The sequence below is a fragment of the Hoplias malabaricus genome, chromosome 5 (genome assembly GCF_029633855.1).
Source record: "Hoplias malabaricus isolate fHopMal1 chromosome 5, fHopMal1.hap1, whole genome shotgun sequence".
NCBI classification, from domain to species: domain Eukaryota; kingdom Metazoa; phylum Chordata; class Actinopteri; order Characiformes; family Erythrinidae; genus Hoplias; species Hoplias malabaricus.
The window spans coordinates 37770826-37794601 of record NC_089804.1 but is presented as its reverse complement, the minus strand read 5'-3'; the positions used below and the strand labels follow the sequence as shown (position 1 = coordinate 37794601).

Below are 23776 nucleotides of genomic sequence, written 5' to 3'. Positions count from 1 at the left end.
AAAGTGAAACACCTGGTTTTAGACCACAATAATTTATTAGTGTGGTGTAAGGCCTCCTTTTGCAGCCAATACAGCGTCAGTTCGTCTTGGGAATGACATATACAAGTCCTGCACAGTGGTCAGAGGGAGTTTAAGCCATTCTTCTTGCAGGATAGTGGCCGGGTGACTACGTGATGCTGGTGGAGGAAAACGTTTCCTGACTCGCTCCTCCAAAACACCCCAAAGTGGCTCAATAATATTTAGATCTGGTGACTGTGCAGGCCATGGGAGATGTTCAACTTCACTTTCATGTTCATCAAACCAATCTTTCACCAGTCTTGCTGTGTGTATTGGTGCATTGTCGTCCTGATACACGGCACCGCCTTCAGGACACAATGTTTGAACCATTGGATGCACATGGTCTTACTGGTGCAATGTGCAGTAAAAGATTGGCCACCAGGCTGCTCCAATTTAGCCATGAAACCTCACACACTACAATGACAGGTGTTTCAGCTTCATTGTCTAACCCCTGTATGTCTCATGTGCGTTGCAGAAATAACACACAATAAATACTACTTGCTATATGTTTTGTTAGAAAATTTTTACTGTTCTTTTACAGTTGTGTGAAAATGGCCTTAACCTGTGTCCGAAGAAGAAGAGCCTTATTGCACCTATGAAGTATCAGTTAGTGAAAGTTTACAAATAAAGAAATGAAAGTTGCTAAATGTCAAAATTGTCTCTAAAGTTACCATGGAATTGAATCATCGCTGTGACTCAGTCTCTGTGACAACAACTGTACATCACAGTCTTTTCAAAACTGCAATCAGCTGCACGCCTGCTGTTCAGAATCTGTTTAGATCCAAAGCCAAGTGCCAAACTGCTGTAAACACAAAGTAAAAGCTGGGACTGGATTCACGACAGTGTTTAAAGAAATAAAAAACTAACGTTGCGTGGTAAGTTCTGGATCGCAAACTCATAGACCAGGGAATGTGGGTCCACTGCTACAATACTGGGGGCTTTATACCCATCTTGTGGATATTTGGAAGTGAACCTGATGACCTTTGGTTTCATGATAACATTTGTTTTTATCTGAATCTGTCCAAAATGGGCACACTTTAAAGTAGCTATTGACTTGTTAGGGCGGCACGGTGGCGCAGCAGGTAGTGTCACAGTCACACAGCCCCAGGAGCCTGTAGGTTGTGGGTTCGATTCCCGCTCCAGGTGACTGTCTGTGAGGAGTGTGGTGTGTTCTCCCTGTGTCTGTGTGGGTTTCCTCCGGGTGACTGTCTGTGAGGAGTGTGGTGTGTTCTCTCTGTGTCTGCGTGGGTTTCCTCCGGGTGACTGTCTGTGAGGAGTGTGGTGTGTTCTCCCTGTGTCTGTGTGGGTTTCCTCCGGGTGACTGTCTGTGAGGAGTGTGGTGTGTTCTCTCTGTATCTGCGTGGGTTTCCTCCGGGTGACTGTCTGTGAGGAGTGTGTTGTGTTCTCCCTGTGTCTGTGTGGGTTTCCTCCGGGTGACTGTCTGTGAGGAGTGTGGTGTGTTCTCTCTGTGTCTGCGTGGGTTTCCTCCGGGTGACTGTCTGTGAGGAGTGTGTTGTGTTCTCCCTGTGTCTGCGTGGGTTTCCTCTGGGTGCTCCGGTTTCCTCCCACAAAAACACACACGTTGGTAGGTGGATTGACGACTCAAAAGTGTCCGTAGGTGTGAGTGTGTGTGTTGCCCTGTGAAGGACTGGTGCCCCCAATGATGCCTTGCGCCCAATGATTTCAGGTAGGCTCTGGACCCACCGTGACCCTGAACTGGATAAGGGTTACAGATAATGAATGAATGAATTGACTTGTTATAGGTGATGTTTACCTGCATTATAGGTGATATTTGTATGTGTAGTCTACACTCAGCAAACTATCAAAAATGGTCTCGTCAACTGATTTTTACTCCTTGTGCGCATGAACTGGCATGAGCTGAACATGGCACCCTGCTGCGTTTGGCATATTTTCCATATTTTCCTGTGGACATTGCCAATTAAGCTCAAACTGAGAGTGATTTAATTAAAGCAGGGTGTGGACCACCAGGACAAATGTTATTCACCAGCGGAAAAAAAAAAACAAGGAAAAATGAAAGAAAATACACCACTCCTACTCAAAGACACCAGTGCCAGGCCACATCTCCTGAGCAAATGGGCGAAATCGAATTTATTCTGGTAACTCAGTCATCATTACAGGACAGAATACATTCATCAAAGCCATATGTACTCCTCATACACCAAGGCTAATAGAGAAATACAGCAGGAGAGAGAGAGAGAGAGAGAGAGAGAGAGAGAGAGAGAGAGAGAGAGAGAAAGAGAAAGAGCTGTGACCTAATGGTAAAAGTATCTCATGGCCCTTGAACCACCCTTTTGATTAGGTTTAGGGCCTTGATGGGTGCCCGGTGGCAGCCACGTTTCATGACGTCTGTGTGTGTTTGAGGTCGTGACATGGTGAGGGGAGCTCCTGCTGAAATCTGTGGGAGGCTATCATTAAAGGCCATGTTGCAGTGTGTGTGTGTGTTTGTGTGTTCTTAGGGAATGCTGTGTGACAAAAGCAGGACAACATTTAGCTCCAAAGCAGAGGAACACAATCTATTTAATATGAAACTAACTGAGTATAAGTCAGTGGTCAGTTGGATGTTGTATTTAAAACAAAAACAACACAAAGGACTGTGCAAACCTTGCCCCAGAACTGATCCCAGGACATAAATAGCACTTGTGAAAAGTGAAAATCAAGCTTTAGTCTAAAGGCACATCTGAACACAGGTGATTCTCTCCATCCATCCACTGTGAGAGCATATGGGTCTGAAAGGATTTATTTTAACGTTAACCTCCTTGTTTCTACCCTCGTTATATATTTATTAGCTTCACTGACCACACAGGACATGTCATAGCGTTACAATTACCGATTACAGCCCATTGGTTGCTCTGCATACTTTTTGCCCCTTTTCACCCTGTTCTTCAACAGTGAGAACCCTCATAGGACCACCACAGGGCAGGTATGATTTGGAGGGTGAATCATTCTCGGCGCTGCAGTGACTCAGACGTGGTGATGGTGTGTCGTGCTGGTATGAGTGGATTAGACACAGCAGTGCTGCTGGAGTTTTTTAAAGACCTCAGTAGCAATGCTGGACTGAGAACTGCCCACCGACCAAAAATATCCAGCAAACCAACCATTGATCACTGATGGAGGACTAGAGCAGCAACAGACGAGCTGCTAACGGAAATGTGTGTCGAACAGAGTGGACCGTATGTGGACACAGTGTTTATAAACTCCAGCAGCACTGCTGTGTCTGATCCATTTATACTAACGCAACACACACTAACACACCACCATCACGTCAGTGTCACTGCAGCACTGAGAATGATCCGTCACCCAAATCATACCTGCTCTGTGGGGATCATATCTCCATATCTGGGTCCTGACCATTGGAGAAGAGAGTGAAGGAGAGGCTAACACAGTATGCAGAGCAACAGATGGTCTACGGTCTGTAACTGTAGAACTAAAAAGTGCACCTATAAGGACAGTGGAGCTGAGGAACTGGACGATGAAGGAAGAAACTAAGATGTATCTACAATGTTATGGCTAATGTGTGTATGCGGTTTTGCATTGAATGACTGATTGTTTTGACTGAAAAGTCCCAGATCTGTACCAAAACGCATGCACACACACACACACACACGCACACACACACACACACACACACACACACACACTCGCACCTCCTACTGTGCTCAGCGTCTTGATACTAAGCTGATGCCTTACTGATGTTCTGACTCTGTAGATGATCAGAGCAAGGTAATCTCTCTCTCTCTCTCTCTCTCTCTCTCTCTCTCTCACACACACACACACACACACACACACTCTGTAAGAAAAGTAAGGGAACGGGTCTTTTGATCTTGAGTCGTGCCACAGAATAAAAAAAGAAAGATGACTCTGTGTCTTATAAATAAGAAATCCACAGAGAAGCAGCTGCACTCGCTGTGTCACGGCTCGGGAATAAAGCGTTTCAATTGAGCGATGTGATCTCTTAAGTAACAGAGTCATAGTTACTAGTTAAAGGTGTGTGTGTGTGTTTGTATGTGTGTGTGAGAGTGTTTTGTTTTAATCTGAGCCACAGGCCAGGAAATGAATCACAGTTTCAATGTTTGTCAGCATTGGGGGGCTGAAGTGTGTTCTAGCATTTTCGGTGTGCGTTTTAATTACCTGTCAGTCAGCAGCCATCCATGGCCAATGTCCCTATGTACCCTCAGGAAACAGTCAATATATTAGATTAAACTCCCTTCCTCCACCCGGGAGACAGCACACACACATAAGTGGAAAGCTGTTTAGCACACTCACAGACATGATGTGCACAGAAGTGAAAGTGGTTTTTCAGACAGAGGTAAGGAAAGGCTGTGCAAAATTGCTGTGGGGAAATAAACATAAATGAAAACAAGGACAGAAGCCTGCACGAGGGTCTTTTTTTTTGGGGGGGGGGGGGTTATGGCGGGGTAAAGGGTGTCCACCATACTTAAGATATGTCGCATCCCAGATTATTTCACATTCCCCTATTGGGTCTTTCATAGGATAAACCGTGAAATCCACAGAGTACATTTTTCCATATCTGCAATGTTCATACTCAGTGTTCCAGGTTCCTCTTCTCACAATCCGAATCTATCAGGAAACATTCAGTGATGCTGAGGTCTTTGTTCTGGGAACACCAGCAGCATCTTTGTTTAAAGACCACTAGGTACTAGTTACTTGGTACTCATCCATCCATCCATTATCTGTAAGCGCTTATCTAATTCAGGGTCACTGTGGGTCCAGAGCCTACCTGGAATCATTGGGCGCATGGTGGGAAAACACCCTGGAGGGGGCGCCAGTCCTTCACAGGGCAACACACACACTCACAATCACATTCACTCACACACTCACACTTACGGTCACTTTTGACTCACCAATAAACCTACTGACGTGTGTTTTTGGACTGTGGGAAGAAACCGGAGCACCCAGAGGAAACCCCAGCAGACACAGGGAGAACACACCACACTCCTCACAGACAGTCACCCGGAGGAAACCCATGCAGACACAGGGAGGACACACCACACTCCTCACAGACAGTCACCCGGAGGAAACCCACGCAGACACAGGGAGAACACACCAACTCCTCACAGACAGTCACCCGGAGGAAATCCATGCAGACGCAGGGAGAACACACCACACTCCTCACAGACAGTCACCCGGAGGAAACCCAAGCAGACACAGGGAGAACACACCACACTCCTCACAGACAGTCACCCGGAGGAAACCCAAGCAGACACAGGGAGAACACACCACACTCCTCACAGACAGTCACCCGGAGGAAACCCACGCAGACACAGGGAGAACACACCAAACTCCTCACAGACAGTCAACCGGAGGAAACCCACGCAGGCACCGGGAGAACACACCACACTCCTCACAGACAGTCAACCGGAGGAAACCCACGCAGACACAGAGAGAACACACCACACTCCTCACAGACAGTCACCCGGAGGAAACCCACGCAGACACAGGGAGAACACACCAACTCCTCACAGACAGTCACCCGGAGGAAACCCACGAGTACACAGGGAGAACACACCACACTCCTCACAGACAGTCACCCGGAGGAAACCCACGCAGACACCGGGAGAACACACCACACTCCTCACAGACAGTCACCCGGAGGAAACCCACGCAGACACAGGGAGAACACACCACACTCCTCACAGACAGTCACCTGGAGGAAACCCACGCAGACACAGGGAGAACACACCAACTCCTCACAGACAGTCACCCGGAGGAAACCCACGCGGACATAGGGAGAACACACCAACTCCTCACAGACAGTCACCCAGAGGAAACCCATGCAGACACAGGGAGAACACACCAACTCCTCACAGACAGTCACCCGGAGGAAACCCATGCAGACACAGGGAGAACACACCACACTCCTCACAGACAGTCACCCGGAGGAAACCCACGCAGACACAGAGAGAACACCCCACACTCCTCACAGACAGTCACCCGGAGGAAACCCACACAAACACAGGGAGAACATACCAACTCCTCACAGACAGTCACCCGGAGCGGAAATCGAATCCACAACCTCCAGGTCCCTGAAGCTGTGTGACTGCGACACTAACCTGCTTCGCCATACTTGGTACTCAGCACTGCAGAAACAGCAATATGTAACTTTCAGAGGAGGGTAGGAAACCACCCATTCCCCATCCCATCCCCCTTGGTTTCAGTACAGTGCTGTTAAAATGAATTGCTCTCTGCAACTAGGGGAAGCACAGGACAAACAAAATAAATCAACATCTTTCCTAATGTTCCTTTAATATTCTTTGCTGTCTATTACCTTTTCTCATTAAGCACTTCTTGAAGGCTACACATCCTTTGAGAGCCACAATGTTGTGTTGTCTTTTTACAGTAGAATGATGGACATTAATCACCAGTGGATGTTTTCAAAGCTGTAGTGAAGTGAACCTAAATATTTTCTAGGGCCTCAAAGATGTATGCTTTAAATTGTTAAAGTTTGGTCTTGCAGACTTTGTACAGTTGTTAGAAGTCCCATTTTTATATTGTCTCATATATGTGCTATACATGCACACACATACACACACACTTGTGTGTGTGCTTTGGGGGGGTATTGGCTGAAGCTTCTAGTTTGTAGTGGTTCTGCAGGTGTTGGTGTGACGCTCAGTCGTTCCATCTTCTGTTGCCACGGCGACTGGGTTATTACCATCCAAAGAGAGGAGTGGGGGTTCGTTCGTAGGCTAATTGAGAAACAATCACATACAGCACATGTTCCTTATCGGCCAATGGGAACGCAGAAAGATGCATGCTGATCAGGGGAAGCCTCCAGTGCTTTCTTTCCTAAAGCCTTCCAGATGTCTTCAGTAGACACAGAGTTAGTGTCCGGAGAAATCCATATCATATTTCCAGTTCTGACATCGTTTGGAACACTTGTTAAATACAAGCTTGGCTCGTCCTCTGTTCTTCAAAGACAAAGGGCTAGTCGTAGCTGTAGACGGACAAAAGCCTGGCCTGACATTTGAGTGCAAATAGGTGTGGGGGTTTGTTAAAGCTTAAGTAAGTAGGGTTTAATAGCAGGGTACTCAGTGCTATTGGGACTGTAATACTACTGCTGTTAAGGGGGAGTTCTGGCTACCATGCCAACGGGCCTCATTCTGTGGTTCTGTGGCAAAGTTCATGACCCAAATGTGGGAGAAATCTTGTTCCAGTGTCATTCATGTCAGACTTTTGCCTTTACCAGGAAATATTAGCTTCAAAAGACTTAAAACACTATTTATTGCGTGTCACGTTCAGCGTATGGGTTACATTCTCTCACAAATCTAATACAGATCATCCTCAATAAATGTACATAAATATAATATAAATAATCCATTTCAGGGTCACAATGGCAACAGGGAGAGCAAAAAATACATCTACTAAACATCTAGGTATCTACTTCCGCAACATTTGGGGGGCCCCAGGCGTTCCAACGCCAGGACATTTAATCCTGCCAGTGAATCTTGGTTCTATTCCTGAGCCTTCTCTCTGTTATCTATGCCTTTATTCTTCTAGGCGGCCTCCTTACCAAGTGTCTACTTTCCACATGAAGGAGCAGCAGCTCTATGTTGGGCATGAAGATAAAAAACGATACCATATGTTGAGATTGATTCTTTCTTTCTTTCTTTCTTTCTTTCTTTCTTTCTTTCTTTCTTTCTTTCTTTCTTCAATACTCACTACATCACACTTCACATGGCAAGTGCACATCCGTCTGAACAAAACTCAAACAAAAGAACTGATAATTAGCTTTGATCAGTCCGTAGGTTCACCAGCTAGATTTGACTCCCCACCCACAGCCTCTCTTTTGTCTCAATGTATTTTCATTCAATCTCTCTGTCTCTCCTCTGTAATTTCTGGGTATTATTCCGTACCCCACTCGCTACCCACTTGTGTCGTCCCTCCTACAGAACTATTGAAGCACCGCTGTGTGCAGGTGCCTGGATATGATTCAGTTTTGTTGCACTCGTCACTTTATCTTTTTCAATTTTCTTAAAGACATCCATTCAGGGTCACGGTGGGTCCGGAGCCTACCTGGAATCACTGGGCGCAAGGCAGGAACACACCCTGGAGGGGGCGCCAGTCCTCCACAGGGTGACACACACACATTCACTCACACCTATAGACACTTTCTGAGTCACCAATTCATCTACCAACCTGTGTTTTTTGGACCGTGGGAAGAAATCGAAGTGAAACATCGAAGTGAGCTTAACAGCCATGCTCCATGGCCTGGCCTCTCCCTGTGTGGGTGTCTGGTAATTAACATAACACGTCTGGGCTGTTAGTGAACTCTTCCAAGCGTGTAAAGATGTCAAGTGACATAGCATGTGCAAAACCTTGTAAAGAAAATTTATGAAATTCGAAATTTCCGAGTTCCAAGTAAGGCATTTCAACTGGAATGCCCCCACGAGTTGAACTTCCTACTCAGTAATTTGGGAGAGCCTCAACTAGTTCGGAATCCAAGATGGCTGTTCACACATTGAGTGTGTGAAAGCAGGAGTGTCGTACTGTTTTTTGAGGTTCTGTCAAATTGTGTCTCATTAAATCAGTCATGAACACAGCACTGCCCAACTGCTGTATGTGGACATTTTTTTATGGTGTTCGGATGCATTAAATATTGCATAAAGTGCTGTTAACAGCTGGTATCGCTAGCAATGCTAACAAGCCAGGGCGTAGGGTCTTCTGAATGGAGAACAGTCATCTTGTGTGTGACATCATTCCCAGCTCTGGTATCTGACCTTCGAGGTAAACAGGACTCAGTGAGAGTGAGATGACATGTATCTGGACATCTCATTGGCTATTTATGGCCTCAGAACTCTGTGTGTGAGTCACATATGAACTTGCGATAAGGTGGAATATAAAAAGCAGATCCTGCAGGTTAATGAAAACATACAAAAATACTGAATGCAGTTAGTGGGAGTGTTCACAGACCTCAGAGTCCAGACCTCAATGGCCAGCTGCTATGACACTATACCAGGCGAGTCAGGTGCATTAGCAGTTGCAGCTATAATCGGGTGATACCCACTAGCTGGTCTGGATTCAAAGACTGCTACTATAAACTTATAAAAACTTTAATAAACCAAACAAATAGATAATGCCACCACTTTTCATCACCACTGTAAGAAATGAGAGTCCATACGTCTCTCTAAAATGTATCATTTTTTAGTTCCAGACTCTACACTAAAATTCTTTACTTATCCAATATGTTTGGCTGCAAACAGTCATTCCCATTTCACATTATGAAACAGACATTGATGCCTGGATGTCTCAGTACGGCCAAGTCCATGTAGGGGACCCACTCTATGGAGCATAAACTGGATCATTCAAACACAACAAAACGTTTTGTCATTTCATCCGATGTATTGTGTACAAATAGTAAACAATCGCTTTGATAAATATTGTTTGCTACATTTCGGTTGTGAAAATACAGATTGTTGCTTTTTGGAAACTCCGTAAATGGCCTTAACCTGCGTCCAATTGGTCAAGCCTAGAAGCAGCAGTTCAGATCCCAGAGAGACCAGAAGCGATTGCTCTAAGACTGCAAGGGAAGCTCAGCTTCCCCTAAAAGGTCACAAAATAAGTGATCAAATATATACTGTTGTGTGCACATGTCGTTGAATAAATATGCACTACAACGCGATCAACTTTTGTTCAGAATCAGCTTCTTATCACTGGTAAAGATACGGCTTTCCTCTCAATCATTCCTGCAGCTTCACAGTGCTTTAAACAGTGAGGACGCTGAGCGTCCACAGAGTTCAACAGTGAAGCAGCGAAACGAGACGAGCCATTGGATAAATGCTGGGCTTTGTCCCACCCATCGGATGCTCAGCGCCTCTGGGGGTCTATGGGGCCTCGGCTGGCCCGGACGCTCAGCTTCTCCATGATGATTGGATGATCTGTCTGAGGCTGAATCCCTTTTTGATTGACAGCTAAGTGAGTGAATCAGCGATATTTTGGTGTAAAGATTCATGGGAGATTTTCATTCTGTTCTGAGTTGAACCAGACTTCTTAAACCTCTTAGCGGTAAAAAACGACTAGTGACAAATCGAGCTTCTATTTCTGGTGGAGTTTTTTGTAGCTGCTTGTGTTTGGAGACTGACTTCTATCACTCTTTCTGACTTCTATCACAGTTTCTGTCCAGCGGGTGCTGCTGAGCCCCTTCACCATCACAAAGCACTCACAGGCGGACACACTTCACATGGGCCAAGGCCGTTTAAGCAGCATAGCTCTGCTGGCCATTGAGAGGACACTAGTCAAGTCCCTGGAAAAGACGCCTTTTGGTACGACAGAGTCACAGATCATATTCTTAAGAAGGAACGGAGGGTAGAATTTACGTGTAAATAAACTGACACATTTTATGATGTAGGCCGTTATTGAGCTTCCCCTCCTTGAAAGACCAGCATCCGCCACTGAGAGAGACGTACCTGGCAAGCATTGTAGAGTAGCTGATGTTCGAACTTCTTGATGCCTAGGATCTGCTGGAACATCTCGTAGAGCTGGTCCTTGCTGAGGATGAGTTCGGAGGCTGCGCTGGCCGTCATCCTCTGCTGGTGCTTGCGAGGGTCTTCCTCTCCTCGGTAGATGGTGTCGAACTTGGCTATCCAGGAGCTGAGCACTGTCTCTTTGCTCAGGCCATCGATCTCAGGGAGACTTCTTACTCTCTTCTCAATGTGCTTCTTAAAGACCTCCCGAGAGTCGTTAGCTGAGCAGCCGCCGCTCTGGACCATCCTCGACACTCTGTCGCTCTTCAGGAAAACCTGAGGATGACAGCAGTTTAGAATTAGTGATTTTGGCCTTGCACTGTTTACTATTACCTTCACTTCTGAACAGGGCCCTGTTTCACAAAGCATAATTGTGCTATAGTTATTAAACATTGCAGAGAGATCATGGATATAATTTACTCTTTCATAACTATGACATATTGTTTCATAATATTGACCTAGTATCTCTTAATTGCAAATTGCCATCTCATAATAATGATTTAGTATCTCATAACTGCAACATAGCATCCCATAATAGTAACTTATTCATCTTCTGTAACTGCTTTGTCACAGTAAGGGGTGTGGTGAATCTGGAACCTACCATCATCTGCAGACAAGGCAGGACTTACTCACCCAGCCACTCACCCTCTCACACCTGTGGACAGTTTCACATTATTTTAGAGTCTTTTATGTCGCTAAGTTGGCACATTTTTAAGACATTTCTAATAGAAGCTTGTAGACAGCTTTGTGAGAGGGACAGTTGCTGGGTCTTTACTGCCTTTGTCCCTAAGTGTAGAGGCAAAGCACAGAGCATTTTTTTCACCCAGTCCAATCACAGTGTTTTGTGCTGTAATGTTTCCATTCAATTTGAGGCAGTTTTCTGTGTCCAGCCCTAAGGAAATCTATTTCTCAGCCTGGATACAGGGGGTTACTGACTTGCCCACCTGGGTGCTGGCTTGGGATCAGCAGAAACTTGTGACACTCATTAAAACACTTTGCTCCAGATCAGTGGCAAGTGGCAGCCACTTTTTTTCTTCTCTCATTCCCCCTTTTGCTGCTCTATATTTAAAATTATTTATTTATTTATTTATTTAAGCAAAGTGAATAATGCTGGGTGGCATGGTGGCGCAGAAGTTGGTGTCGCAATCAAACAGCTCCAGGGACATGGAGGTTGTGGGTTCAAGTCCCGCTCCGAAATTGTGACTCTCTGTGAGGAGTGTGGTGTGTTCTCTTTGTGTCCGCATGGGTTGCCTCCGGGTGACTGTCTGTGAGGAGTGTGGTGTGTTCTCCCTGTGTCTGCGTGGGTTTCCTCCGGGTGACTGTCTGTGAGGAGTGTGGTGTGTTCTCCCTGTGTCTGCGTGGGTTTCCTCCGGGTGCTCCGGTTTCCTCCCACACTCCAAAGACACACGTTGGTAGGTGGATTGGAGACTGAAAAGTGTCCGTAGGTGTGAGCGTGTGAGTGAATGTGTTACTGAGTGTGTGTGTTGCTCTGTGAAGGACTGGCACCCCCTCCAGGGTGTATTCCCCGCCTTGCGCCCAATGATTACAGGTAGGCTCTGGACCCACCGCGACCCTGAACTGGATAAGGGTTACAGAAAATGAATGAATGAATGAATGAATGAATGAATGAATGAATAATGCCACTGCTATCCACACAGTGGAATTGCTGACTGGTGTTCAGTTGCCTGTCTCTGTGGCATGTGAAAGTAAGAGACTACAACATTACATCAAAGTCACTCAGGCTTAGACTGTCTGTCAAATGCTATTAAGAGAAGAGAAGAGAAGAGAAGAAAATAAAATGGCACCACTTTAGAATAAGACTACACTTTTAAAGCTTTATAAATTGTTTAAAATCTACTTATTAATAGTTATTTTTTCATATAGTTATTTGTTATAACACACAAATAGAAAGGGCAATGGACAATAGGCAATAAACAGATCACTGTAGCCCTTCCTATCTCTGTGCTATAAATGATTATCAATGACCTTTAAGGTTTTTGCAACCTAATTAACAACCATGTAATAAACAGGTTTTTAAACCTTTTATAAACCTTTATAAATTGTCTTATTTTAAAGCGGTACCAATAAGAGTTTTAAAAGAGTGTTAAGAGAAGAGTAGAAAAGAGAAGAGAAGTGACACCATGAGGGCAGGACAATAACACTAAATAACACATCGTTACTGACTTAAGCAGTGTATTATTCTCTTCAGCTTGCTCCAGCCAAAGTTAAGTACTTGACACCTCTACACCGTCTGTTCCCTCCTCCCATTATTTCTCTTTCTAACTACCCATTTCTCTCCCTCTCTCTCCCCATCATGCTGCCCCTGTTCAGGTGCAATCAATCTGTCTCTACAAACCTCTTTCTCCAATTTTCTCTCTCTCTCTCTCTCTCTCTCTCTCTCTCTCTCTCTCTCTCTCTCTCTCTCTCTCGCTCCCTCTCTCTCTCTCTCTCTCTCTCGCTCCCTCTCTCTCTCTCTCTCTCTCTCTCTCTCTCTCTCTCTCTCTCTCTGGATAAAAAGGTGAGGATGAGTTGAACACAGGGGAACATCCCCAGCAAATTCAGTAATAGTGGTCAGGTCACTAATTGAATTGGAAAAGCTGCCTCTGTCTGGCCCTGAACTCTTAGTAATTTGCCCTCGTTTGACTGAACTGCCGCTCAGTTTGAGCTGATGGAGCAAATTTACCTTCATTCACTTTGTATTTTAGGGCATTACACATTTACAAAATCACATTATTTTTCCTCAACACATTCATTGCTCTCAAACAGATAAAGAGCTCAGACCCAGAAGTCCTAATATGGGCATAACCTTGATTACAGAGCGAAGCACAACTGAGTGTTGCACATTAGCTTTGGCTTCATTGTGTAAAGAATCCTCACCTCGTAGTAGCTCTGTACAGCGTTGATGAAGGCCTCGTCTGCCACAATCTGGGTCTCTCCGTTCAGAAATGCCTGGAAACGATCTTTCACTATCTGCAGCTGCTGTTTACTGATCTATGGAGAAGAGAATAGAAGAGAAGAGAAGAGAAGAGAAGAGAACAGGACAGAAGAGAAGAGAAGAGAAGAGAAGAGAAGAGAAGAGAAGAGAAGAGAAGAGAAGAGAAGAGAAGAGAACAGGACAGAAGAGAAGAGAAGAGAAGAGAAGAGGAGAGGAGAGGAGAGAAGAGAAGTTTATCAACACATTACAGAGCAATAATATAACGAACACCAAATGAAGATGTACGATTATTATATTTCTTTCTTTCTTTTTTGACAGTGACTCATAAGTCAAAAAAATGTTCCGAACATTCCAGATGTTCAGCATCATGCAGCAGGATGAGTCTCTTCGTCTCAGACTGGTTTCTTTTCATATTTTTCAAAAGACTGACATTAGCAAAGCATCACTGAGGGAACGACACCTCCTGTTTCCAGGAAAGCAACTTTACAGATAAAAGTGGGAAGGGGATTTCTGGGAAATCTGGCATCGTGTCAGGTTGCAGTTTCAGAACGATGTATAGATAGATGCTTATAAAAATTGCTAAAAGCTTAGCATTCCTTGGATTTTTGTTGAAAAGCTTTCATAGAGTTCGGCTTTGTGGAACACTAAAGTAAATCATAGCCACCAAAAGCTGTCCCAGACATGACCCTATGTCCAGAGATTTGAAACTAGCTCCATGCCTGGCTTAATTATAAATATATCAGACCATGCTGAGTCTCTAAGCCTATATGGAGACTGTTACTTTTTCCTCATGCCCTCAAAGATCTTTCCCAGCGTTCCCTTGCCAAAACCCAGAGTCTGTCTCCAACACAGAAGAGCTTTTCTCCTCCGCAACATTCAGAACACACAAATTATTAACACGCTGTGAGCTGGCCTTGTCTCTGCCCTCATAATGGAGTCAGGAAATGGGTAATTATAGATTACATGCTGCCCTCTGCTCTCCTCCGTCAGCTACTGCTTACTCTATTTGTCATAACAGTTTAAAGGGGAAATTAGCTTTTCAGCTTAAGACCATGGGCCACACTTCACAAAATGTCACTGGTCTAAGGGCAGTTCTGACATTAGAGATGTTTTATAGATGGTGAAACTGATCTTAGATCAGATATAATTTGAAAAATGCAGTGAAACCTTTTGTTTTTTTCACTTAATGACAAGTAAGTACATAAATAAATAAATCAACCTACAGTTGTTAGCTCCACCTCTTCTCCCTGAGGATTTAAAGCCAGGACCCTGGAGCTGTGATTCTCTACCTGTATTTACTACCTGTATTTGTCACATGACTATGTAAAGGAAGGGCCCTTTAAATGCTTTCCCTTATTTTGCTGCACTGGAAATGTATATGTGCTCCACAAAGACAGTCGCAGATTAAACGAGGATGGTCTTTTGATCTAAACATCCCACTTTTAACGACAGTGGCAGATGTAGCCCACCAGTTTGTCTTCTCTGTCCTTCTTTTTTTTTTCTACCTAACTAATGTTCACACTGTGCTGGTGTGCTCTTAGTTTTGGGCACCAGCTGCTCTGGGCAGCATTTCCCAAAGTCTTTAAGGCATAATGATCGCCGGGACATAATAGGCTTAGATTTTGAACACAGAGTCTGCAGTATAACAGCAGTCATAAGGCTGAGAACTTTTGGGAAATGTCCCCTTGGTTACTGCCATCAATCGCTGTGTGGCAAGTGCATAATGTACGAAAACAAAGAGCGCCTTTTGAAACATGTCTTTGCTGGGTCCAAAAGTCAGCACACTGCCTGATGCCAAGAGGGATATAAAGGCCCACAGCACTGGCGCGTTCTGGAGTGAAGAATCGCCATCCGATGGTTTTGGAATGAGTGATTAACATTTGTGCGTGGTGCTGTTTATATGTTAGAAGACGTTTCATGAGCCAAAAAATAAAAATGTAAAAAATCAGTCAGCAACATGGCTGAGCATTTCCACTTTCAAAATTCAGTGTTCCAAAAGTGTCACAAAAACACAAATTCAAACGGCCAGTGTTTGTGACATCACAAAACTAAGGAACCAGCTCTGTCGACGTGAGGAGCGGAGCCTTTGAGTTGCAGATGAGTGGCAGATAGTGTGTGCGTGTGTATGTGTGTGTGTGTGTGTGTGTGTGTGAGTGAGCGTTTCATCCTTAATGCTGACCACACACACACACACACACACACACACCTGGGTCTTTTGAAAGGACGTTCATATGCATACATACAGCCAGAGTGTGACAGGCTTTGAAAACAGTGACCAGATGGCTGGAGAAGCCAGAGGTAGACCTGCCCACACATGTTTATCATCACACACACACACACACACACACACACACACACACACACACACACACACACACACACACACATAAACACACACACATACACATCAAAAGCTTATTCTTTACTCTTCCTGTGCAGGACAAAAGATTATCTAAACAAAACAGCTGCTGAATGACTGCATTCTGTTATCTCTGCAATGGTGGACATATTATTTTATTACGAACGTGTGCTTATTGTTGTTGGAGCGTATGTCACTGAGCTGTGCTTAATTGTGCCATTTCTATTTGCCATCTGTTAAGTACAGAACTTCATTTCCTGGTTTCTGATATGCCAACATTTATGTTAAAACCACACTAGGTAGTATTTTTACCTTATAATTACAGCTGCAAAATCATTGTGACATTTCACTGACCTGTAACAGGGAAAATGGAACCTCTGTCATTGCGACCGTGGGCTCAGCACTGCAGAAACTGCACTATGTAACATTGGGAGGAGGGTAGAAAACCACCTCTCCCTCCCTCCTCCGTCCTCCTTGACTTCAGGGCAGTGCTGTCAAAGTGAATTACACTCTGCAACTATAGGGGGAGCCCAGGAGCCAGAACATAAAACCTTTCCTATAGTATGTCTTTAACATTTCATTACTGTTATTGCCAAACTGTTTATTTGAGCTGATTATTAGTTTAGAATTAGCAACAGCTGAGCTCAGCTCCTAACATTTTAAACCGAATAATTCATTTCATGTAGTGAATCCAAGACCAAGCCCTAAAGTCATGGAAAATGAGTGAAAATCTGCTTTTAAAAACCCAAATATTAGCCATATATTGGCCTTAGAAAGCAGATGTGAAGAGGATGCAAAGATTCTGAGATTATACACAATCCTATTAGCCCTTTTCCATCAGTCTGAAATCTGATGCTCCCATTTAAAGAGGTATGAAGGAAGTGATGAAGCTGTGAAGTGTGTGTGTGTGTGTGTTTCAGAAGGCAGCTGATGGCCTCAATGCTGCCGCCCTGCTGGTAATTAATGCCCGGGGTCACTGCGGCCTGCAGAGCTTTCTGTGATGGGAGAGTTTGGAGGGAGGGGATTTAATTGCTGTGGTCATTACATCAGTGACTTATCTTTTATAGTCATTACTCCAGCCAGCATGAGAGTAATGGACCTAATGCCTAATGCACGCACTGGTGATCCATCTGAGGCCACGGAGCCTAAGGGGGGATGAGAGAGACACAGAGAGAGAGAGAGAGAGAAATGAACACCCACACTGATTTTATTAATATTGAATTTTTTCTGGTCTATTGTTTCTGTTATTTAATGCTAATTTGTTGATGCTTTAGATGGTTACCCTGCAGAATCATTGTTGGTTGAGCAGCATACCAGCATCCGAATCCCAACAGATACTGGTCTAGGCTGCTTTGTCTAGCAGAGATAACACCCTAGAGCTAGTAAACACAACCAAACCATCCCCAAAGAAGTTGTAGATTTACAAACATTCCTCACACATTCAAAATACATCATCAGATGGGGTCTTTATTTTGGTTTTTACACTGGAAAATCAGCCAACCGAGACTAATATGACACCTCTAGTAAGTGATTAGGCTTATTTGCAAATGATGTAGCAACAATGGACTTTTCATTTGGTCTGAAATGTCACTTTAAATGAACACTGGGTAAGATTTGATATTTTGGTTCCTAGGCTCTGCCTATAATTGTATACAGAGTATAATTCACTTTGACAGCACTGTCCTGAAATCAAGGGGGAGACTGTTTCCTACCATCCTCCAAAAGTTACATAGTGCTGTTTCTGCTGTGCTGAGCCCAGAGTAACAAGGACAGAAGTCTTATTCTCCCTTTTACATGTCAGTGAAGAATCACAATGATTATGAAGCTGTAATTTTAAAGCATAAAAAAGCTACCTACTGTTCCTTTAAAACCCCTAGATATTACAGTGGTCATAGCTTTGGCCCAATCTCACTGAGACTGCAAGCTTGAATCACTTGAAGTGATGCCTCGGCTGTTTGAGGACAGGGGTCACCTAGAGAACACAGCTTGATTCCCTCTTTGTGTAGGTAAGATGACCCATTGTGGCCGCCAGCCCATGGTGACAGAGGGCATGGGCGTCTGTCGGCTAATGTGACAGATCCGGGCAGTTTGCATTCTCCAAAGCACTCATCTGTCTGGGAAGCAGCTTGTGCGCGCCTCTGCCCCTCCCGAATTGTGGGGCACTCTGTACTATTTGGAACAGGAGATGATTGTATATATTTCCTAAAACAACCTGATTTAAAGGACTACAAAAAGTGGCAGTGGTCCAGTTTGAAAAGTCAGTCAGTCAGGGTCTTTTTAGGGTGAGTGGGATTTTTGCCAGTGCTCTGTAAAGCTTGACTAATCTAGCAACAGTTGCTATGAGCAGGACATGGACAGATGAATTGGAGACTGCTCATTGACCCCATGGCCTGCTGCTCTGAGTGTATTTGAGCCAGATTTAGTAAAGCCATTCCTCCAATTCCTGGATGTGCTCTGACTCACATCCATCACTGTGCTAAGTGTGAGGCTCTGGCAGCAGCTTGAAAAACTCACTGAGGCTTATTACCAATGGCACTTGATGCTGCTGGGGATCACAGGATTCAGTAAATACAGGTAATGATGCCTGCTCCCTCATTCTCTCACTCTCTCTTTCTCTCGCTCTTACTCTTGCTCTTTTATACTTTTTTTCCTTGATGTGGTCCTTTTCTCCTCCTCTCTCTCTCTTCCTTTCTGTCTTCTCTTTCTCTTCTTTTCGCTTTCTCCAGCCAGCTCTCTCCAGCCAGCTCTCTCCAGCCTCCCTTTACACCACATTGTCTCTCTTTCTTCCTTCTTACTTTTGCCCTTTCTCATTCTGTTTCTTTCTCCCTTTTCTCCCTTCACAACTCATTTCTCTCTCTCTCTCTCTCTCTCTCTCTCTCTCTCTCTCTCTCTCTCTCTCTCTCTCTCTCTCTCTCAGAAACAGCTCTGTTTTGTGTAAAGGAACCCCAGTTATGAAGTGACACACTCTCTGTGATTCCAGACACAAGTCACATCTGCTTTCGAGTCTCTCTGTCTGCTGATAAAGGCAAACACACACACACGTTTACTCACTAGAACTACTACACACCTGCTGATCCCCATGGTTACTATAGAAACAGACAACTCATGGGCAGTGGCCAAGCCGGCATGCCACACACCAAGAGACTAAATCCTCTTTGTAGCATCGGCAGAGCGCTTGCTTTCCCCTGACTTGCGGAGGGGTAGGGGGAAGGGGCCGAGATGGGGGTGGGGAAGCATATGGCATGGAGACTACATCCCCCAGCTGTACTGTTGTATTAGAGCCCAAGTCCTGCCTTTAAGCCACACGGCTTCAGTGCGAGAGCGCTACTTAAAGCAACACAACGTGTGCGTAGGTAATAACACGCAGACTAACATCTGGATCCTGAAGTTAAAACAAAATAGTCTAAATACAATGTAAAACCATTACTTATTCACAGACAGATGTTACATTAAGACTCCTATCTTCACATCTGTCTAAGTGGTACTCCAGCTAAAATAAAAATATAACCATAGCTACATCTGTTGCAGACTTGCCTTTGTGCCTCTTACAGAGTGGGATTCTCCATTATCAAGATTAAGAAAGTCTAGTATTAATGATCAACCCTTAAAGTGGGTGAAGATTTGGAAACACTACAAGCGCTTTGAGACTGATACATGAGCGGTTTGTGATCTTACAGCTCAACACACTTGGAGGAGAACACTAGTTGCCAGTTGTCAGCTAATAGACACATTCTATATATTTACATGTTGGGTTACTGCAGAGAGAGGAAGCCAGTGTCACACTGATATCAAAAGAATTTGGTTCTGGCAGCGTCTGAGCTCAGTGGGAGTTTAGATTCGAACATATTGTACTAAGATACACATTCTCTCTGAACACTAGGCACTTCTGTGTGTCGCTCTTAATTAGAGCATCTGCTAAATGCTGTAAATGTAAATGTAAGAGTTGCGTAACATTCTTTGATTCATTCCGCTCAGTTCAGGGACATGAAAAAAAGGTGGGATCACACCCTACAGGGGGCGCCAGTCATTCACAGGGCGACACACACACACACACATTCACTCAAACGCTCACACCTATTGATGCTTTTGAGTCACCAAACCACCTAACAATGTGTGCATTCGGAGTAAACCTACGCTGACACAGGGAGAACACACCAAAGTGGGACTCAAACCCACAACCTCCAGGCCCCTGAAGCTGTATGACAGCGACACCACCATTGCATAACATTACAAATTATATATGAAATCATTTTCTGAACACTTCTCCTGGTCCGTGTTAAAGCCCTGGCTATAGGTACATTCATTCCTACTGTGAATGATGCTAGGTTAAGCTTTTGTACGCAAATAATAGACTGCATGCGGAGTCATCCATGTTGCTAAAACCAAGGATTAGAAATGGTATATTTTCCATTTTTGTCCCAGACTGTAACAGCACACTGTGCGTATTTAAGCCAGTTGTGGAAATGCGGGTCTGACTGTAGTAGAAGCCTGCTTTTGAGCAATTGCTAGAGATTTGGTTTCTAATGCTGATTAAGCTCTGTTAAAAAGTTAATTCCATCAATTTTGGGTCTGCGAACCATTTCTAATCCCTGCATGAAACTGTAATATAATGTGGGAGTGCTGGTAAAGGGCTGGCATCCTTAATATAGTTACTCATCTTACTGCTTCCACAGTGGTGCTCCAGTGTTTATTACCTGCTGTGTATTCACTGCTATAAAAATGGTTTATTAAATTCCATTTCTCTCAGGGTATACTGCAGTCTCCTCACCACAAGTGCTATTCTTCATAAAGTATACAACCTTCAAATGGGTACACTGCCTATGAAGCATACACCCCTCACTCTATATTTGTCATAGTGTACATTCCCTCTTTGTACACTCCCTACACAACGATACTCTTCACAATATGGTGTTCTTCTTAGTGTACACTCACTAGTATCTACACACAGTGTGTAAAATCCCTACCATATTCTGTTTTTCTAAATGTGTAAAAAAAGAAAATACTCCCCTAACCCCTTAGAATGAGTTGTACCTGAAAGTGTACACTCACAACAGCTCGCAAACACTCTAAAATGTCCTGTTCCACAAAGAGTACAATTTCCCACTCTGTCATTTTTTCAGAACGTTTACACTCACTACAAGGGGTACATTGTATGAAAAAGTCATTCTTCTCCAAGTGTACTCTCGCTGCAAAGTGTACACTCCCTGAAAAGCCCTGTTCCTCACAGTGTATACTCCATGGACCTCTTCATGCTTCATGGTGCATTACATTTAGTTTTGTTTGACAGGTGAATCAGGAGACCATGTCTGTTGGATTTTTTTTTTCTGTCTGTTTACAAGAGGGTGAGAGAGAGACAGAGAGAGAGAGAGAGAGAGAGAGAGAGAGAGAGAGAGAGACTGATGGTAATCTAAATGTCTCTCAGACAGAAATGAAGACAAATATGCAATCTTCCTCGACTCACGATTTACTGTAAAATGAAAATGACATGACAGTACAAGAGATGAATTAATGTTATTTTCCGTTGATAATGACACTTAGTGAAAGACTAAGTCAGAGAGAGAGAGAGAGAGAGAGGATGGGAGAGTGAGAGACAGAAATGATGATGATGATGTCATCAGTTATCTCTTTAATTCCATATTTAAAAAATTTTTAACGGTTACCCTCTGGACACAGCGAGATTGGTGTGAAATGGCCACTTGAAGGGCTTTAACACACACATGGCTCCACTGTCTGACCATTTTAGTGCGAGACTAAAGTCAGACGCATCTCTTCTGCTTTTCATTGCTATTGGAACAAATCTTTCAATATCCGTATTTGGCAGCATTTGAAACACCAGCAGCCTGTCATTAGGAATAAAAGCATGGGCCAGAGTAAATGCTCCAGATTTGCTTGGAATCAAGCTTTGTCCATAAATCACAGTAAAAGTGCTTCTGTTTTTTTCTGTCTCCTGTAAAGTTTTGGAACTGGACGGTTTTTATTTATTGTTTGTTTGTTTTGTTTTGTTTTGTTTTGTTTTACCTGAGAGCACTGGTTTACTCTCATATTTTTTCTCTCATTATTATCATTCGTTCATAATCTGTAACTACTTATCCAGTTCACGGTCGCGGTGGGTCCGGAGCCTACCTGGAATCACTAGGCACAAGATGGGAACACACCCTAGAGAGGGCGCTAGTCTTTCACAATGTGACACACACACACTCACACGTATGGACCTTTTTGAGTCGCCAATCCATCTACCAACGTGTGTCTTTGGACTGTGGGAGGAAACCGGAGCACCCGGAGGAAACCCACGCGGACACAGGGAGAACACACCACACTCCTCACAGACAGTCACCCGGAGGAAACCCACACAGACACAGGGAGAACACACCACACTCCTCACAGACAGTCACCCAGAGGAAACCCACGCAGACACAGGAAGAATACACCACACTCCTCACAGACAGTCACCCGGAGGAAACCCACACAGACACAGGGAGAACACACCACACTCCTCACAGACAGTCACCCGGAGGAAACCCACGCAGGCACAGGGAGAACACACCACACTCCTCACAGACAGTCACCCGGAGGAAACCCACGCAGACACAAGGAGAACACACGACACTCCTCACAGACAGTCACCCAGAGGAAACCCACACAGACACAGGGAGAACACACCACACTCCTCACAGACAGTCACCCGGAGGAAACCCACGCAGACACAGGGAGAACACACCACACTCCTCACAGACAGTCACCCGGAGGAAACCCACGCAGACACAAGGAGAACACACGACACTCCTCACAGACAATCACCCGGAGGAAACCCACGCGGACACAAGGAGAACACACCACACTCCTCACAGACAGTCACCCGGAGGAAACCCACGCGGACACAAGGAGAACACACGACACTCCTCACAGACAGTCACCCGGAGGAAACCCACGCAGACACAAGGAGAACACACGACACTCCTCACAGACAATCACCCGGAGGAAACCCACGCAGACACAGGGAGAACACACCACACTCCTCACAGACAGTCACCCGGAGGAAACCCACGCGGACACAAGGAGAACACACGACACTCCTCACAGACAGTCACCCGGAGGAAACCCACGCAGACACAAGGAGAACATACGACACTCCTCACAGACAGTAACCCGGAGGAAACCCACGCAGACACAGGGAGAACACACCACACTCCTCACAGACAGTCACCCGGAGGAAACCCACGCAGACACAAGGAGAACACACGACACTCCTCACAGACAATCACCCGGAGGAAGCCCACGCGGACACAGGGAAAACACACCACACTCCTCACAGACAGTCACCCGGAGGAAACCCACGCAGACACAGGGAGAACACACCACACTCCTCACAGACAGTCACCCGGAGGAAACCCACGCAGACACAAGGAGAACACACCAAATTCCTCACAGACAGTCACCCAGAGGAAACCCACGCAGACACAGGGAGAACACACCACACTCTTCACAGACAGTCACCCGGAGCGGGACTTGAACCCACAACCTCCAGGTCCCTGGAGCTGTGTGACTGCGACACCTATCTGCTGCACCACCGTGCTGCCCTCATTGTTATCATTCTCATTCATAATAAAATCATTACTCTCAGCAATATCCATTCATGATAATGTGTTTAATTAAAAATCCCCTGGCCTTGAGATTTTAATGTAATCTGCATCTTTTCCAATGACATGAAGTCTTACCACTGCAAACACAGACAGACAAACAGTGAGCTCTGCTGAGGATTCACAGCTGATTAAGTTAAAATACAGCTTTTCCCGGACTGAGCAGCGTGGGCGTATAATGTGTGTATGTGTGTGTGTGTGTGTTGTGTGGGTGGGGGAGGCTGGAGTGAGACCCCATTAGTGATCAGAGAGCCTGAGGACGCGAAAAGTCACAGAGACTCACTCCTTT

At 44.8% G+C, this 23776-nt stretch overlaps 1 protein-coding gene across 1 annotated transcript in view; it reads right to left on the bottom strand.

The window, feature by feature from the left end:
* The window catches only part of cadpsa (Ca2+-dependent activator protein for secretion a), a 127838-nt gene that overhangs the window by 86277 nt on the left and 17785 nt on the right, over nucleotides 1-23776 (bottom strand). Inside the window, exons 2-3 of the mRNA XM_066670357.1 lie at nucleotides 13434-13547; nucleotides 10500-10832 (exon numbers count right to left, since the gene is read on the bottom strand). Of these exons, the coding sequence (XP_066526454.1) occupies nucleotides 10500-10832; nucleotides 13434-13547 (447 nt within the window). The remainder of the gene's footprint in view (nucleotides 1-10499; nucleotides 10833-13433; nucleotides 13548-23776) is intronic.